Source organism: Takifugu flavidus, chromosome 6, assembly GCF_003711565.1.
Source record: "Takifugu flavidus isolate HTHZ2018 chromosome 6, ASM371156v2, whole genome shotgun sequence".
Taxonomy (NCBI): domain Eukaryota; kingdom Metazoa; phylum Chordata; class Actinopteri; order Tetraodontiformes; family Tetraodontidae; genus Takifugu; species Takifugu flavidus.
The window spans coordinates 4,107,607-4,126,151 of NC_079525.1; the positions used below are offsets into that span (position 1 = coordinate 4,107,607).

At 43.8% G+C, this 18,545-nt stretch overlaps 1 protein-coding gene and 1 long non-coding RNA gene across 8 annotated transcripts in view; one reads left to right on the plus strand and one right to left on the minus strand.

Annotated features, from left to right (window-relative positions):
- lrba (LPS responsive beige-like anchor protein) overlaps positions 1-18,545 on the minus strand; it is a 126,253-nt gene that overhangs the window by 102,991 nt on the left and 4,717 nt on the right. For all 7 annotated transcript variants that reach the window (XM_057036402.1, XM_057036405.1, XM_057036401.1 and 4 more), the window contains exons 2-21: positions 11,488-11,719; positions 10,575-10,675; positions 9,761-9,856; positions 9,119-9,240; positions 8,616-8,742; positions 7,864-7,983; positions 7,261-7,407; positions 6,967-7,164; positions 6,309-6,442; positions 5,709-5,817; positions 5,375-5,527; positions 5,040-5,208; positions 4,869-4,948; positions 4,526-4,588; positions 4,001-4,098; positions 3,701-3,793; positions 2,887-2,995; positions 2,589-2,670; positions 768-891; positions 481-673 (exon numbers count right to left, since the gene is read on the minus strand). In XM_057036402.1, coding sequence (XP_056892382.1) covers positions 481-673; positions 768-891; positions 2,589-2,670; positions 2,887-2,995; positions 3,701-3,793; positions 4,001-4,098; positions 4,526-4,588; positions 4,869-4,948; positions 5,040-5,208; positions 5,375-5,527; positions 5,709-5,817; positions 6,309-6,442; positions 6,967-7,164; positions 7,261-7,407; positions 7,864-7,983; positions 8,616-8,742; positions 9,119-9,240; positions 9,761-9,856; positions 10,575-10,675; positions 11,488-11,719 — 2,550 coding nt within the window. The remainder of the gene's footprint in view (positions 1-480; positions 674-767; positions 892-2,588; positions 2,671-2,886; positions 2,996-3,700; positions 3,794-4,000; positions 4,099-4,525; positions 4,589-4,868; positions 4,949-5,039; positions 5,209-5,374; positions 5,528-5,708; positions 5,818-6,308; positions 6,443-6,966; positions 7,165-7,260; positions 7,408-7,863; positions 7,984-8,615; positions 8,743-9,118; positions 9,241-9,760; positions 9,857-10,574; positions 10,676-11,487; positions 11,720-18,545) is intronic.
- Positions 823-6,883, plus strand: LOC130527709 (uncharacterized). The gene is made up of 4 exons (XR_008951106.1): positions 823-1,905; positions 2,857-3,021; positions 6,312-6,462; positions 6,701-6,883. It is a non-coding gene; the product is annotated as an uncharacterized LOC130527709 (long non-coding RNA).

Sequence of the window (18,545 nt, forward strand, 5' to 3'; positions counted from 1 at the left end):
GAATGAAATCGACCCTGCGCAGAAATTAAGAGTGGAAGGGAAGGTGGACTCGTTCCCTTTGGTTTATACTGCAACTTGCTCTTAAATTGTAATCATTATACATCTTGCAAAGCCTAATCTGACGGACACCGAGAGGCAGGATTCAATTACCCAGCTCGGCTAGGCTGCAAGTTAGAGGGTCAGATGATAATGCGCACTAATTTCTCATTTGGGGAACTGCATTATGTCAGATTTAAACGTATGGGTGACGCAGCGGACGGCTTTGACTCCTGCTATCCTTTTTGGCTGGAATCAATGTGAGGAGGAGGACGGTAACGGTTTCAATCACAGGGCTGGATGTGAGCAAAAAATGTAAATTCGGCCTGTCTGTTTACAGCAGATAACTAAGGAGAACAGTAATAATGCAAAAAAAGAAGGAAATGAAGCAGATGAGGTGAGCCCAGTGTGTGTGTAGTGGTTGGATATAATGAGCGCCCTGACCTTGGAGTGCGTGATGGACAAGGTGTCCACCCAGACGCGCCAGCCGCCCCACTCATATTTGATAGCGTGGTAGAGCAGGATGCGGAAGACGGCGTACACCATCTCTGTGATTTTCTGCTCCTCGCTGTTTCGTGGGTTGATGAAGCACAGAGAGAGCATCCACTCCTGCCACACGGAGCACTGCAGCAAGCTCCTGCACGCACACACACACACACACACACAGACACACTGCATAAACACCACGCGGGTTCGTGTGAGACGTGGATCTTAATCTTGGGAGTTGTTACCTGCGGTTCTCTTTGCTGTTGTTGAACAGTTTGATCATGTCTGACAGGAAGACCCTGCGCACCTCCATGGTCTCTGGCGACTGGGCGGAGTTCTTCAGCAGAATAGCTATGACCTTCAGGATTTCTGGATATAATAAACACATCTTGTTTGAAGGCTGAAGTAAAATTTAAAAAAAAGAGTCGACAGTACAGCAGAAATTACTGTACCCGAAAATATGAAAATACTCTTGTTGGGGGGATTTTGTGTTTGAGGGATTTTGTGTTTGTGTCCCCGGGTTTAAAGGATTAGAATGTTAAAACGGGCTGGATTTGAAGCCGTTTTACTTCATCTCTGGAGCAGATGGGAGAATTTGAAGAAATCAACAGCTGAATCGTGCGTCGGTCTCAACACGTGCAGATGATTATGATGCAGACTCTCGGCTGAACGTACCTGAGATCTATGCATGTGGTAAGAAAAAGAAAAGTCCGGGCCAATGATCTTTATCGTACTGTAATTGTTTCAGGATTGTTCCAAATGAGAACGCCAGAGTCAAAGGCCTTTGTGGAGGGCTCAGCTTTGGCGAAGGCACAGAGCCTGACTGCTCAGATGAATTATCGAGACAACGTCGGCATCCATTTGCTCTGAGTAGAGAGACAGTGGGGCTTGGATTTCACTCGTCTCTCTAGACTTTGGCGCTAACCGATGCCCCCTTGCTCCAGTAGACGCTCGTGTTGTTTCTACGCCTTAGTTGCTCAAATTATGAGTCGCTGAACCTTTACCGCCAGAAAATTACCCCGGCGCGCTCTGCAACCGAGGCTGCAGGGATGGCGTGTCCCTGTCTTTTTTCCATTTACTCCTGGTTCTTTTCCTTCGGGTTAATTTGGGGGAAACGGTACTTCCTTGGTTTGTTTGATTGGCTCTGACGTTACTAAAGACTGCAATCAGGAGGCCATTTTGGAAGTTTGTCACAGATTAAATCAAGAGATTGTACAGCAAAGGAGAAACAGACGGCCGTGCTGTGTTCCGCAGGACGCGCTCACTTGTAGGAGCGCCAGCACCAGGTTTTTATGATGTGTACCGCCTGTCTGGCACGGTTGCACGCCAGCATTTTTTTTAACACAATAAAGACTGAAGATCACCAAAGTGTGACAACAGCAGGTAAGATTAAGGGTGATTATAGCGTATTTGCGAGGATTTTCAAATCCATCAAAGCTGCGCTGCAAGTGTGCCGAGACAAATAAGGATAAAAGAAGCTTCTTAAGTTGTTAAAACTAATAGGTTTTTAAAAAATTGGGACAATATATTCCAATATTTTTGAAAATGCATCTAAAACTGATTGTTTATAATCTAAACATATTCAGCTTTATCAATTATTTACAGTCAAGCTACACCGCAAAAGCAATTCACTGAAAATAAAGTGTGCAAATATTGAAAAAGAAAAATAGAAATTATTGACAAGATAAAGAAGTCATTGTTATTTACACATGAGATGAGATGAAACTTGAATTAATAGAAAGGACATGACATTTATCATTCATATATAGTTAAATTAACCTGACAAAATGTACACAGACTTCTAATAAAAACAGCAGATGTGTGTACATCTGTCACGTCGAGTGTTTGCACCCTGCTCGTGCCAAGTTTACAACAGGCGTTGGCTTTTATGAAAATAACCTCTGGCTGCAAAATTTATGCCACGCGTTTGTTTGACTGAATACAGCGATCGCCCGGCTCCACGGGGAATTCTTCCTCCCCTCCTGCAGAGAGGAGCCGAAGGAATGCAGAGAGGGTACTGCAGAGGGTGATTTAGAGGAGCCGCGAGGTGCAGAGGAGGTACTCACGTGGGTTGAGAATCTTCACGGTGGAGTCGGGGTCCGGATGCTGTTTATGGATCACTTGAGTGCAGATCTGCTCCGTGAGGATCTACCAGGGGACCGAAACGGGATTAGAGCCATAAATATGATTTTAGCAACAACAGAGAAACAGAAGAATATTAAAATCTGCGTCGCTAGGACATTGTTTATAGTTTAAAGGCTGTATAAATAAAAACAATGCTATAAACAGATAAAATGCTTTAATAAATAAGGTTTCTTTATTTCTATCCTATAGGACCGCCCTGTTTATGTGCAGGTCACTGACCTCGAAGAGCACGTTGTATGTGGTCATGGTGCACTGGCTGTTGTGGAGCATCAGGCGTTCAGTCAGCAGGGAGAAGAGTCCAAAACTCAACATGACCTCAGATTTCCTCCTGAACGAGACATCGGCAGGTCAAAGGTGAGAACATCTGGCCAGGGCTGCTCTCAGGCAACACGCAGCGAGTGCACGCAATATACACAAAGCCAAATGGGCGCTGAGGTGACGAGTACAAAATCAGCAGCTCCTGATGAATTGAGTCACAGCAGCGGCTGAAATGTTTAACGGTGTAAATCAGCTGAGCTCCAGCTGACTTTGACTGGCAGGAAATGAAAAAGAGAATCCCCGCTGACAAAGTGGGAGCGTTCTTCCCAGACAAGTTTTCTTTTCTTTCATCTCTGATCGTAGATCAACTTCAATTTCAGCACTGTAGCTCAGCAGAGAACCAGAGAGCCTTTCGCTGCCATTCTTCTTCTTCTTCTTCTTCTTCCATCTGGATCCAGAAACTGCCAGGTCAACTTGTTTGTAGTCCTTTGTTAGTTTCATTTAATCTTTTTTTTTTTTTTAAATATATATACACACGTTAGCATCGTAAATTGTACTGCAATCATGACATAACTGTATGGATTAAACATTGCCTTTTAAAGTATTTCAACAACCGCATGAATAAATTTACTTGCTTTATTACTTAACTAGATGAGTGAACAATTCAGCTCCAGTTTTATTAATCACTATAAGCAGCATTTGAGCATTAACACAGTCTGAATGTGTTCAAACTACAGTTCAATACTCTGGATTTGAGGTTTCTGACTTTACTTACTTTGCTGGCATGTGTTTCAGAAAATATCCCATTACTTTCAGCGCTTGCACTCGTATTCCTTCACTTTTTGAGGCCAAAAGCTTGAAAATTACACTGGGAAAAAAGATTAAAGATGGCATAATTAGGGAAATAAATAGCTTTATCTACTAGAGTTAAGCCCCAAAAACATATGAACAAACTGTCCGGGATGTATATTTGTATCTTTACATAAGTGTAAATAACTAAATTGTGAAATAATACTGTAAAATCTGGAGAAGAAAACTACGGATACTCGCGTGGACATTAAACAGCCATGCTTACCGAATCCCATTGCGCTGGTCAAAAGCCTGGATCATGGAACCAGGATGTTCAGACATCAGAGCCACCAACAACTGCAGCACATCCATGAGGTTGTCATCCTGTGGGCCAGAACCAGCTCAATGTGAGGATATTCTTTAATAATAGAGACTTCCTTGTCAATAACAGATAAATACAAACATATTCTGCTGCTCTTGGTGATTTATAGCTGCTGTAATAGGAAACAATAGGGCATAACAGCGTTGAACAAAAATAAAATATGTTTCTGCATAACATGATCGGCAGGAAATACTGTAATCACCTTTAATGCTTAAAAGGCTCACTGAATTACTGATTGCTGAGTGATTTAGTTGTTATGCCTTATTTTACTGTAAACAAAAAACCACTTCTGTCTGTACTGCCAACTGGCACACGTGGAGAAATAACAAGTAAAAGATGTTTCTTTGAACAAAAGATTGCTCTCTTCTGGATATCAGAGCTGCAGTCCAGTTGGGTTGTGCTGCCACCTAGTGGCGACTATCGGCCTACCTCATGCATGGTTAGGAGGTAGTTGAGGATGCTCTGTAGCTCATCATCCTTCACACCGTGATCCTAGAATACAAGAGCACAGATCAACTACATCGACGTCTCAACAAATGAGTCTTCAAAATTATTTAAGAACCGTGCAGACTTAGAACTCAAACAAAATCAGATGCTCTTTGTGTCAAGATGAGACTTGTAATGCATATATGACAAGTAGATGAAGCCTTTTACATATTTCTGTATTTGTGCACTGGTTCACTTCAGATAAACATAAAAATTTGAGTCTTCTCCCATAAAATAGGCCATCAGTACAGGACACGACAACTCCGCTGAATGATTCTATAATTACCTTCATTATGAGCTGTTTGACAAACAACAACAGAAATGCTCGCAAAGAAAGTATCTCCTTCTGGTTTGGCCTGGGACCATCTGAAAATATCACAAGAAAGAAGAAATTTTGCTTCATTTAGCTCACTTGCTATCGAAGTTCAGCATTTTGTGTGGCCCTGTGGAAGCTTACCGAGGCCTTTGGGCAGGACTCCACTGCGGTCCTGGGGGTTAACCACCCAGTAGTAGAACTTGAGCGTGTGCATGACCTGCAGGACGGTGCTCACCCTCCGAATTGTGTTGTAGATGGTCACTGAGCCAATGAACTCTGTTGCCAGGTATGTGTACAGCGTCAGCTGCACCTGGATATAAAAACACACCAGACGTTTGTGTGACTAATGACTGGGTGACGAGCCAAATCTCAGCCAACCAGGTCAGAAGACTGCAAGTGTGGCTGTATTTAGACTTTAATTTGTTTTCTAATTCAATGAAATACAAACACTGTTTAAACGTGTGCACTAAAATGACCTTGGCTGGTGCATGGATCCAAATGGCAGGGTTGAACAGGATGTGGTCACACAGCTGTTTGAGCAGCATGATACCGTTCTGTAAGTTGCTAAGGTATCTGGAAAAGGTCAGCACAATGTCCAGGACAGACCGTGTCACGTGTACCTTGGAAGACTGAAAACAAGGCAGAGACAAAGAGTTAGAAACAAGGGGTGATGATGTCAGAGTCAGATGATGTTAGTTGCCTCTCATGACTAAAGGAAACACAATAATAACATGCTAACAGGGGAAAGTGAGCTTTATTTCTGTGATCATGATGTGAAGCTGTTGTAGAAGGAAGCTGGTGTTGCCTCACCTTCTCCAAAGTGTGGCCAATGACCAGAAATCCTTTGCAGGCCAGGACCTGCTCTTGCATAGCCACCGAGTTCTTCAAGAGCTCCATCACAAACGAGAGCAAAGTGCAGCTAACAAACAGACAGACGGCAAGTGCAGAGAGATGCAAAGTGAAGAGACAGTGACAATAATCTATGTATGCTGCTGACAAAGCCCTGGCTGTGACATGAACATCCCAAATGGAATGTGATTGAATGAGGGTGTCGTGCTCCTGTTGTGTTAAGGCTGCAGTTAAGATCACCTTGAGGGCAGAAGATATTACGACTCTGCACGATGGAAGCGAGGTAGCTGTCTCAGCTTTCAATCTGAGCGTTACAGGAAAGGTCGTGTACTGCAAAACGACCTGTTATTACAGTCCTAACGTAGGCCTTTTGTTGACAGATGCTGTGTTATCACCCGTTTTATATCACCAATTTCCATTAATACTGTAGCAAATGTTCCTAAATAAACTGGGCACAATCAGTTTGTACAATTTTACAAAATCCTCATGGCAAGTGTGTGTGTGTGTGTGTGTGTGTGTGTGTGTGTGTGTGTGTGTGTGTGTGTGTGTGTGTGTGGTTACCAGACAGAGGTGTCCAGCTCCTGACTGGAAGGCTGGCGATAATCCAGCTGTGCAAACAGAGGAAAGAGAACCTGCACGCCTCCGATGGAGTGTATGCCGCTCTGGACTGAGTGAGTCACCACGGCCTTCACGTCCTACGGAAACACACACAGAGGTGGCTTTATTCAACATGGCCTGTTGTTATTACTGTGGTGACCAGGTAGAACAACTGTGGCACCTATTCCTTCAGTGCTTGGAAACATGTATAAAGCTTTGATTTCAGGTTGAAGACAATTTTCTTTTGTATATCAATGGCTTAAAGAATGATGCAAACCTGAGAATGAATGTGTAAAAGGCTCTCTTGTCCTCTTAAGCAACAGGGAAATGATTCACTTAAATGTATTTTTCAACAGAAGGCTAATTGCATCATTGGAGCTCCGTGATGCCATTTTCAGCAGCTGCAAACAGTCTGTGTAGCTCAACAGATTCACGCCTCAGCTCTAATGAGGCGATTAAAAATGAAGACACATACTGAGCTGCCATAATTACCACACGGGCAAAAAGACATGGCCATGCACGTGGAAGATCCAGGCAGTGAATAAGGCTATATAATTGTCGTCAGTGGGAACTGCTACTAGATGCCATGAAGTCCTACCTTTAAAGCAAAGGGCACAGTTACCTGCAGCATGAGTGCATGAGGCGAGTGGACGAAAATGGAGGCGTTGTCCTTTGGGGAGGACTCAAGGCAGAGCTGGGCGTCTGTAGCACGAGGGTTGTAAGTGAAGGCGATGCTGGAGGACAGTTTGCCATCGTAAAGTAAGGTCTTGTGATGCTCTGCAAACAGCAGGTCACTCTCTGCCTTGTACTTGAACGTGCCCTGAGGTGCAGAGAACGGATCACAGAAAGACACAGGGTTTTAAATTTGCATTTATCCAACTGTTACAAAGACATTGCTGGCTTGACGCCTTCCAACCTGGTAGCCTGGACCCAGCTGGTAGATAGCCAAGATCTGAGCGGCGCTGAGAGCCTCCCCGAACAGGTAAACTGCCCCCATCTGTCCGCAGAACACCCGGTTGGTGTCCGCCGTCTCCGACGATCCCAGGAAACACTTGTCAAACGTCTGGAGGGTACAAGTAAAACAAGAAATGGGGGGATGTGAAATATCTGCACAGAGCTAATGATAAAGGTCCAATTAATAAGACATGTGAACACGTGTCTTAGCAAGAGGAGGCCAAACATTCTGACGCATGTTTTCTGACGTGAACAGCGGGAATAAATACAACTCCGGGGAAGTTTTCTTTCACTCTTACATCAAAGAATCTGGTATCTCAGCATATGAAAAAGCCACCCTGAGGACCGAGTGCACACAGTGATACATCAGAGGATCAGACAACAGTGTAAAAGCAGACATTTTCCACTCCAGCCTCACTAAATTTAATGATAGTGGTTTCAACCTGCCATGTATCAGAGCAGGAACAGGAAGTGTTTTGGAGTATTATTACTGGTAAAGTGGTTCTTTTCATTAACTTATTCATGTCAATGAGGACCGAAATATAATTAAAGTGCTGCTACTTACGTCACTGGTGTTGACAAACCAGGCGATGTCTCCAAAAGAAGCCAGTTCACCATTTACATAGCAGCTAATTTCACTGTTTTTCCAGCGGTTGTAGACGTGCACGAGAGTCACCATGTACCACTGCAACAACAAAACAGCGACAGAATCAGGAAATCTGGTGTAAGAAATCTAAAGTTCTGATCACACAGACACACAACACCTACAGATCTTTATTCCGATTAGCTTATTTTAGCATTCAGAGCCCTCGAGCTAAAATCCCACCTCCTTCATTTTTGGATTTTCCAGGTCTTGTACCCACTCATATAGGTTAATATCACCACAGTAAAAAAAATGTGTTCTTCTGATATAAATTTAAGGTTAATAGCAACAAAAGTGAGAGGTGAAGCTTCATGAGCTCTTATGTGGAGGAAGATGATGCTGAAGTGTCCACTGTCATACATCGTTCTGACTGCAGTGGTCTTCAGCATGAGCAGTGCCTGGAAGGGACGGAGCGTTTCGGATAATCCTTCTCTCCCTCGCCCTCGTTTCTCATCCCTCCAGCTTTGCTTTTCCCCAGAGTCAGGTAAGATGTGACGGATCTGTCTAGATTAATCGCGTGAGCACGTCTGTGTGCACCCATGTGTCTGGATCCGGATGCGTTAGGATCCGATTTCTTTGATCGGCTGCAGAGACGTTTCGCGGTTTGTGTTCTGAAGTGCAGGAATGTTTCGTTTGCTTGGGCTACACGGCCTGTTTTCCTCTTCCTCTCCTACCTTCTGGGGTTTGAAGTCGTACTTCACACAGTGCTGGAATCCTTTCGCCTTCGATTTTAATGAGGTCACTATCAAACAGCCGCCCACGAAGTGAGCAGAATAACCCAGGCCTTTACTGGTGCGGAAGCTGGAAAGAAAGGAACACATTTTTATAGCGTCTCCAATTTCTCCTAAAAAAGCCTCTTAAATGGTGATTATTTATCAACTTAAATACCATTCCTAAAAAGTCCTGTGTCTCAACAGGGGCCCCTTCAAGCGATTTAGTGAATTAATCTCTTTTCAGAAGAACACAGAGATGAACAGGAGCCTTTATTTAAAATTCCCTAGCGTATTCAGCCTCTCATTATCCTCACACGTGTTGAAAATGATGCTTGTTGTGTATATTAAACCAGACACTAACTCACTGATGATGCATTTATGGCACATCTTCCCCACACAGGTCCAAGATTCGCTCGATATAGGGTTTTAAATGTACTAGCAAACATAACGTTGTTGTTTCCTACCAGTAGAGATAAGGCTTGTCTTTGTCTACGTTGATATTGTTGAGAGGATCCATCCGAAGCCATGTGTGGAATGTAAACCCATTCTGGTACGGCCATTTAGCAATGGGGGGCAAAGCTATAGCCTGAGAAGGGAATGAAAAAAGGTTTTTACACATTTCTGTCCATCACCATCGACCAACAGAACTCCAGAACTCATCCATCCCTCAAATTTCTAAACAGGTCACGCATGAATAAAAAGGCATGACCTTGAAATGGATGTCATATTTGCATTTTTTTCCTTTTCAAATCAGAAAATCTGTTTAAGCCACCCCCACAGGTCTGACACCAGTGGTTAAAAAACACTAATGTTCTGAAGCAGCCACCCATATCAAAATTCCAAAATGCACCGCAACATTAACCCTGGTGCCCACAATCTCACAACATTAACCCCGTCTACGTAGACGTCCCCATTTAGGCCATTTCACGTCACCCGACTGGGACTGTCCTCGGATTAAAAGGTTGCAAAAACGAGACATGAATTATAAATTGTGCCGTAGCGCTTTGAGTGTGAAAGTGTGAAAACTTGATGGAGCCGTCTGACTGCAAGCTCAAAATCTGTGTAAACATACTGGAGGGGCAGCGATAGATTTTATGTATACTCACGGCTGCGTTTTTCCCTGTGAAGCTGAAAAAGGAGTCGGGGCCGGTCCTGTGAGCCATGTACTTCAGAACTGACAGCAGCTTCACGGCGTGACGGGGCTTGGAACAAAAAAAAACAAAAAAAACACACGTGGAGGATTTTAGACGACTGATGTTGGTGTCAGAACAAGCAAACGTTCAAGAACCCGACTTCAAACTCACAGTTCTGGCTTCCAAAAGTGAGCAGGGTCTGTATTCTGTTTGTTCTAAAATTACCTCTCAGACATATCACACATCCAAAGAGATTTATTTGCTCAGCAGCGCAGTGAGAACTGTTCCTGTTGGACTGATTAGCGTGTTTAAGGGCTGCGTCCACATATTTCAGATCCTGGCGATATTACGACTACTAACGAAATAAAAAGTCCCATTTGATGATTTTGTGAGAGTTTAAAGTCCCGCACACATCCAGCCTCTCCTGAATGCCTCGCTCTAAAAACTGCCCAGAATAAATGGAAAGAGGTGAAAGTTAGGAGCGTGAAATCAACTTGACCCATTTCCCGCCAACTTGATTAGCGTCGGTGATCGATGAGGACTTTTCCTTCTTGCCTCATCTCTCTCCCCTTGTGTCTCCACTGTTTCTGCTTAGATATAGCAAATTGTCTATTATAGTTCCTGTTATCAGTAATGGCGAGGAGCTCGGCGCCCGGGACTGCAGTGAAGCCTTAACGCTGATCTATGAGGTCTGCGTGACGAGAGCATTGTTCTGTTGGGCTGCAGGGTGCAAGTGTGTGGAACGCATTCCTGGTCCTGGACGACCGTTGGAGGGGTTCTGACTCACCCATTGGCCCTTCTCCCCCTGCAGCTTGCTGAAGAAGATCTTCAGCTCTTTTACAGTGATGCTGTAGCTGGCCAGCACACCCAACATGTCCACCAGCAGGTCTGTAAAATCAGAGTCAAAAATAGAAACATGTCAGAATCGTTCAGGGGAACAAAAGTACCCAATTACTACAATCCTTATTGACACAAGAATGATACTATGACGTCCGAGCAGGCATCAAAGATAAGACCTTCCCTGCTGCAGACCCCCTGCTGTATTTCCTACTAATGGTGATGATGGCATATTATGACAGATCACTGACTCGTGCGTACACGAACACACACACATTACCCTTGGTCTAATCCTACCAGGCGGAGGATGAGTGGCAGTTACATGAAGCTGGTCTTTTTTCCCCCTCTTAAATATTAAAGCCGAGCCATTTGATTCTGACTGACGCAAATACCGGTTAACGGGGATGGGAACGTCTGGAAGTTAAGAAATGTATTGGATTAAGCTGCAGGAGTAAAAAAAAGAGCGTAATACTGTCTGTGAAGCATTTCAGCCTGGAAAGGTCGTCTGAAAAGGTGACTCTGAATACGTGAGTGGCTCTTTAAAACCTATGAGGGAATTTGGAGGAAAAGACTCTTGTCGCCCAGCGGTTACTGCTGGCTGACATCACCCCTGCCCGCCTGCATAAACCCTCCAGGCCAGCAGTGTTCTGGCGGGGGTTCACTGATCCAAACGCATTAGGATTAATTCGCACTAATTTGCAGATGGGCAACAGACTGAGAAACGAGGGAGGCTGTGATGAACATCCCATCCCAGTGTGGACCCAAACGGGGGGTGAGGTTGATTTTCTAAAGGATGTCTCAGGTCTGCATTGCTCCGCCTCCTCACTCAAGACAAAGGTTAAAACAAAAGTGATGATTTCCACCTGCAATCATGCTGTCAGTTGTGGAGATGCGGTCCAGCACTTGCTGGATGAGCCCCACTTCGGTGCACGCCTGCAGGTTGCGGACGCTCTTCTTGAGGATGGCGGTGAAGATGCTCCAGACTTCCGCCTGACAGGTGGACTCGCACTTGTCCAGCAGCTCCACCATGCACCCGATGCTCTCTGGCTCCTGGATGATGAAGTTCATCTCCAGGTCAAACTGGCCTCCAACCAGCTGAGATACATCAGAAAAGATAGAAGAGTTTAATCTCAGTCCACGTTAGAAAGATAAAGCCGCAGCCAATTCTTCTTATCAATTTCAAAACGCGACAAAGAAGCGCTCATTACCATGCAGGATGCTCATTCTTAAACACGTCTTTGATCGTGCATTAGACACACTGCACGCCAGGAGGATTAAAGGTCAGGAAAAAAACACGGCTCTGCGTCACTCTGTACCACTTGGCTGATGCTGCATTCGCCACATTTTAGCTGGATTAGAGGCACAATGGGGGGGTGGAAATTAAAAAGTCTGAGAGGCACTGATGCACTGACTGATGTGAGATGCACAGCAGCAAAGAGGAAGCAGGGTTCTGGGACGCTTGTCTCATAGAACAGGACTGATGCTTTTTGTGTCAGGCAATAAATTGTCAGAGCCATAAATGTCATAATTTGTCTCTTTTTAATAGTTGTGCTGACATTTTTATTATTGAACCCTGCCTAATAGAAAAAGATAAGGAAAATAACAACACTGGTGTCAAATTAATATCACGGCTGAGGCTGTCGTGTGTGGTTAATGAATGTAAGATGGTCGTACGTGGCCGCACGGGATGTGAAAACAATCTGATTTGATGCTGGGAATGGAGCCTGTCCCATCAAGATGAGCGAGCTGGGTTTAGTCTGGATGTGTGTGGGTGGGAAATGAGGTCCTCTAATGCGACTGCGACCACATCCTTTCCTTTACTGGTGTGTAAAGTGATAACGCCAACACACATATCACCTTTTGTCCCTTTAACCTTCGCTCGGAGATGCCAAATAACAGAACAATAACAGTGGAAATCACCTCACTGATGAGACCAATTTGGTTTAGCCTTCAGGCTGAGAACATTTCCTCATGTCTGAATTCTGGGCAAACATCATATCAGCGTTTTCCAAGTGAAAACTGTGACAGCTCTTGATGTGAGGTGATGCCCACTAATCGGGAATTTACGAATGCATCACAGACCAAAAGAAACCCAGTTCATACAACAGACTATAAATAGGTTTTTACAAATCAAAGATATCTCAGCAGGTGTTAGAAACCAAGTGTTTAACACCAACACATGCATCAATTATGACCCTGCTGGAAAACAGTCACCTTGGATGGTTTACCAGCTATTGTCAAGTCATCATCCACATCTCTACAGCACAAAATGCTCTCAATAGACTTTAGGTGCTATTTGGCCCAGTAAGATTTGATTAATTAGGCTGACACTTTGGGTGAGTTGCCGATTCATCATAGCAGCCTGACTGATGGGGCAAAGATGAGGAGTGAGCGCTAGGCTACAGCGAGGAACAGCGACTGATGTGTGTCCAACACAGAAATGACAGTAGCGCCAATATGTAAAGAAATGACCTCCTAAATATTTTGACATTCTGTAAACAGGGGGAGGAGAAGAAATTAAAACAACAATATGTTCTGTCTTCGCTTTAACGTCGATCGCTAGCGTTGTTCTATTTTTGGAACAGGTGTCCAAAGGTTGCCAGTTCCAGCCTCGGCTCCCGGCTCGGCACAGCTCCACTGGCTTTATTGCAGCCAGACACCAGATCCCTGGTGGAGTAACCCGGCCTGGCTGCTCTCCCCTGAGGCCCACCTGAATTAATCATGGCTGAGCGGCCGAGCAGCCACTGGGCCGTAACACAAAGCACAAACAGTCTTCTGTGGGCTCCATGAATAACAACAGTCAAGGATGGCAGGGTCAAACGCTAATACCGGCACCAGAATTTCAAAGATCCGAACAAAGCTTGCATCTCGGTTCAAATGCCGCTCGACCAATAGTTCAATCAGTCTTCAGGGCAAGAATGTGTTAATTCCATTTTTGTACAGAGTTAATTAATTTGTCTAAAAATAGGTTTCAGGCCAGGTTTATTCCTTATTACTGATTAGAAAGAAAGAAATGGGGATGGTAAGTTTAGGCCAGGTTACCAGGGAACAGGCATATTAAACCTGGACACTCCTTTAATACCAAAAGCAGGCATTTATACTCATACTGTAGTAAATAAAATTAAAAAATTAAAAAAAACATTCTCGGCGGGCTGTGTGTGTGCGTGTGTGTGTGTGTGTGTGTGTCCCCGTCCCTCAGCCTAATGTTCTCCCCCTAATGAAACTGCGATTCATTTAGTGGGTGAAATTGAATATTGAAGTCGTTTTCCTGCAATAAACAAGGTCACAAACAAATGTGTGCGCGTGTCGAGTCGACTGCATCAAAAGACTGATAAAACCGGTATCGGATGTAACGATAGGACATCAATAAGAAGAAATGAAATTAAAAACAATCAGCTGCTTGATAAAGTCCTACAGTAAAAGAAAGAAATGTAAACGTCTGGCTTTGATTTCAGTTCATCCGAAAATACGAGCGTTAAATGGCCACAAATGTGCTGTGAGCTCGCGTCATCATCCAGCAGCAGCACCTTCAACAGCTGCTGCCAACCAATGACACTTCGCCTGTACCCCCCCCACCCCCACCCAACTGGTCCGCCCATGACCTCACCATGCCGAACGCCCCCCCATCTCAGAGAGCCACAGTACCATTACTGATGACAACCTCTTATGATCCTGCACTCCTCTCCGCTGATACCGGGCCCTGCGGAACGCCAGCAGCAGCAGACGGGGAGGTGAACCAGATAATCTGTCCTCCACAAATCACTGGAGGGCTCCAGCTCACACGCTTACGGGCTTCAAATGCCAGAAAATCATGAAGCAAGATGATTTACATCAGGACATTTGCTTCACGCTTACATAAAAGCAGAAGATATTACAAAACCCTTCCAAAGAACTGCATACATTTGGGTTTTCTTATATATGTGGTAAGCGAGAAGATATTTCCCATTATCTGTTCACGTGTTAAGAAAAATAACACACACTTGGCCAGTGGAATGTCTGCATCCTGGCCAATTATCCAGCAGGAAGTGGGAGACCAGCAACTTCCAAAGCAAATAAACTCACAGCAGGGTATGAAAAATGGAAGAAACTTTGAGAAAAACAACTTGAACAGATTCTAAATGGGGGCCATCCTAACAGAAATAAAGCACAAAAGTTCAGAAAATCTGAAAGAGACACACTAATAAACTGCACAAAATGTGCTCTTCATGGAGCCTCTAACACCACTCAATTAAAACAATTGCACATCGGCCCATGTTACTACTCTACCTTGGAAAACCATGGATGGAAACAAAAGTGGCCACAATTATACACTCATTGACCATGAAAAATAAGTGGTTCACTCAGCAGCCCGTATAGTTGTACATGTCATCCAATTATGTAAAAACACTCTGCAAATGAGCACTGCTTGTCCAAAGTTCAGAGTGTGTGCTGGCAGTGATGGACCACGGTTGTTGTTCGAGGTCAGCGTGGGTGGAGTGGCACTGGAGTTCATCGCATTGAATGATGTTAATCTGGGCCCTCGTGCATGCAAATTACTCCGGCCCTTTCATAAATCCACCCTCTTCAAAACCGAGGACTGTCAAACCAGAACACCGTTTCATTGGATTTTATTAGATTTCCTCTGAAGCGGTGATTTTGATAACGTCTGTTATTTTTTAAATCGGCTTGCAAAATCATTTGGAGCTTTTATTTACTACTGGTGGCATTTCAGATATGAAAAAGGACCATCTGCATCTTGTGCCGTCTTTATACTGGTGCAGACAGACGACCAGCAGCAGGACGGATATTTTAATAACTGGGTTTCTAAGAATATCTCCAAGTCGGCAATTTGCCAGCCTTTTGTTGAAAAGAGCACTATTCATTTCCACACCGTGCTAAATGTGACGAGTGTATTTTTGACTTTTGTCTGTGTAACAGCTCAGATTATTGGGCGTATTATGCAGGAAACAACAGCATATGGATTCTGATTATGTTGGATTTAATGAGAAATGAGAGTAGTTCATTTATGAAGGAGTTGATTTGGGGCTGGTTAATGAATCCTCTAATGACGTCTCCTGAAATGAATTTAGAACAATAATGTTGAGATTAGGACACTGTCTGGAATTTACAGAGATTGCAATTTAAATTCCAGCACAGCCGCTTATGTCAACAAAAGGAAATGACCCGTCAGGAAACGGTCCTGATTAGACAACGGGCCTCTGGGAAGCTTTGGGACGATGTTGACAGACAAAATCAGCTGCTTCTGGAATAAGATATTCAAATAAAATATATGCATGACGGCGATCCATCGACTTTCTACTTCAGGAAATCTTTATGTCGCCTCCGTCTGGAATCAAATGTCGACTATTTACGAGGTTTGTGTGGAAGAATGACTTTGAAAAGTTAGAGCGAGGCCGCTACCGGATATCTGTCGTGGAAAGAGGGTTTGATCATGAGGGAAACCGCTTCAGCGTCTGACACGGCGGTTCAGTCTGGCTCAGGGACAAATGATAAAAATAGCTGGATCGGGAAGGTAAACAGGGACAGAGCTTAAGGAAGATTGAGTTCCAGAGTATGATAAGGAGAAACACTTCAACACGGTGGACCCATTAAAGAGCTATTCTGAGAGATCAAATTATTTCTTCAAAAAAAAGAAAAATGGGCTCTTAAGTTCTTGAAAAGTTGCGCTTATATAAATGTGCATCTGTTCCAATGATGTGTTCTTTTAAAAAAAAGAAAGAAACGTAGTGTCATATTTATGGATGTCATGGAAATAGACAACTCCCCGGGGAAAGCAAACCTTTTCCGATGAACCTTGATGACTTAATTCAACTGAACATTCGGGACGCAAAATGCCAAAATGATATCCGTGTCCATGTGAACAGACGTGACCTTTGGACATTTGTGTGCAGTGGGTTTGTGAGCAGGTGCTTCCTGTCTGATGTTGACATCGCCCGATGCTGCGACAGGTAACGTTTACAGGTTACTGCGTCCATCTTAAAACATCAGCCTCGGATGAAATGTTTTTTGAAAAAAATCATTGAATCATTTTCAGTTGCACACACTGCTCTGCTCTCAATAATCTTCACCAACCCTCCTCCTCCTCCTCCTCCTCCTCCCAATGCTTAAATAGGTAGACAGCATTCTGGAGGGATCACATGACAGCTATGGTGAGTGTTCAACTGGTTGACCTTTGGACGGAGACAGGGATTGGATATGAATGCCTTTTATCATCCTTTTTATCATTTTTTGTCTGCAAACACGCCATGTCTAAGCATCACGAGATCACCTGCCAAGAGTCACCTCACCTTGACAGGAAACTGGCTCATTTATGCAGTGAATCATCTGGGACTTATTCTTGTCCGTTTGTCAGACTATTAATATTGTAGGAATAAAGAAGTAACATCAAAATCAAGAGACGGCTTGAGCGGAATCCAGATATAAAATAATATCCCTAAAAGAAATCAGTCGCCAGCAATAGCAGTTGTTTTTAGCACTTGATTTTATATTGACATAATGGAGACTATATTTCTGCTAAGCTCTGTCATCAATGGATCAAAAATGGCTCTAAATTCCCGTCGGCGCAGTAGATAAAGATGACCAAAGCTTTTAGAATCTAAAAAGCCATTTTAAAGGGATTGGAAAGCTAAATTATGTCATGTGACCCCACAATAAACAGAGGAAGCTGCCACAGGCTTTTGGGCAGGAAGGGTGAGGAGATACGCTAAATGGTCCCAATTGTGTCCATCTCAACACTACTTTTACAATAACGGTCTTGTGTCTGTGGCAACACGTAGTTTTCCCTCATTGATTAAATGAGACGGCCGAGAACGCAAAAAGCACTTAAACCAGCTGCTTAACGTGCACCAAACAGAGCAGAGCTGAGAGGAAATAATCATCCTATCCCCATTACTATATATATCTGCCAGGTCAGAGTTAACATCACAGCAGTAACTGTATCACAAGGACAAAACAGTGGTTGGTTAAATGAAAGGTGATCTAAATCCACTGTTGTTGCAGGCAGCCAGGGCCAAGAGTTGCTGCTCAGAACTTCCTCAAACAACCAGCATTGCTGTGTGAAAATGCTTTAGCGCGCTGGCAGCGGCGCTGCTTACAGAAGAAACAAGGGGGGGTGATGTAGGCCAAGACGGAGAATACATTACGGTCCGGTTTCCTGACAAAGAAGAATGAATTCACTGCAGCTATTGTTGCAGAGGGAGTGTGATGCGCACGAGGCTGAAGGAGTCGTGTTGGTGTTTAACTGGCATGCCCAGTGTTTCTGTGTCCCCTCAGGCTCTCCATGCCATCACTGGCTATATATCTATACACACGGTGCATATACTTTCCATGTGAATTCCTGAAAACAGCAGAAATCCTAATGTTCAATCAAAAATGTCATACGTTTCCTGTGTTTGACATTTTTGTGGCAGTCAATTAAAGATATGTTGAAATAGTTTCACAAAAAAATACAGTTGAAATGATTTCCATATGCAAACATTTTATTAGACAGCAGATTCAGTTTAACCAGAAAATCACTTTTAAAAAAAGGTTTTCTCAGGACTGATGTTCAACTATGTGGTAACAGTAAAAACTAGAAGTGGTAGCAAAAGTGAACACACAAGAGAGAACCGATGCAGGACAGTGTAAATATTTGCAGGCCCACAGCGCCAACGCTGGCGATGCTCGCAGACAAAGACCCGTCACAAAGATCCCAGTGACTAAAGAAAGCTCCCTCAGAACTTTGTGTGACACCATGCCATCCCCTCTTTGGAGCAGCCAAGCATTTGTGCATGACTCTACAGCTGCCTCAGGCGCCTTATTCAATTGTTATAACAGTATGTCTAATTTTGGAGGTTGGTCACCTCTTTCTGATATAATAATAAGGAAAAAAAATCAATATAATCGCAGTTTGTGTAAGATTGGGACAGCAGAATAATGAAGA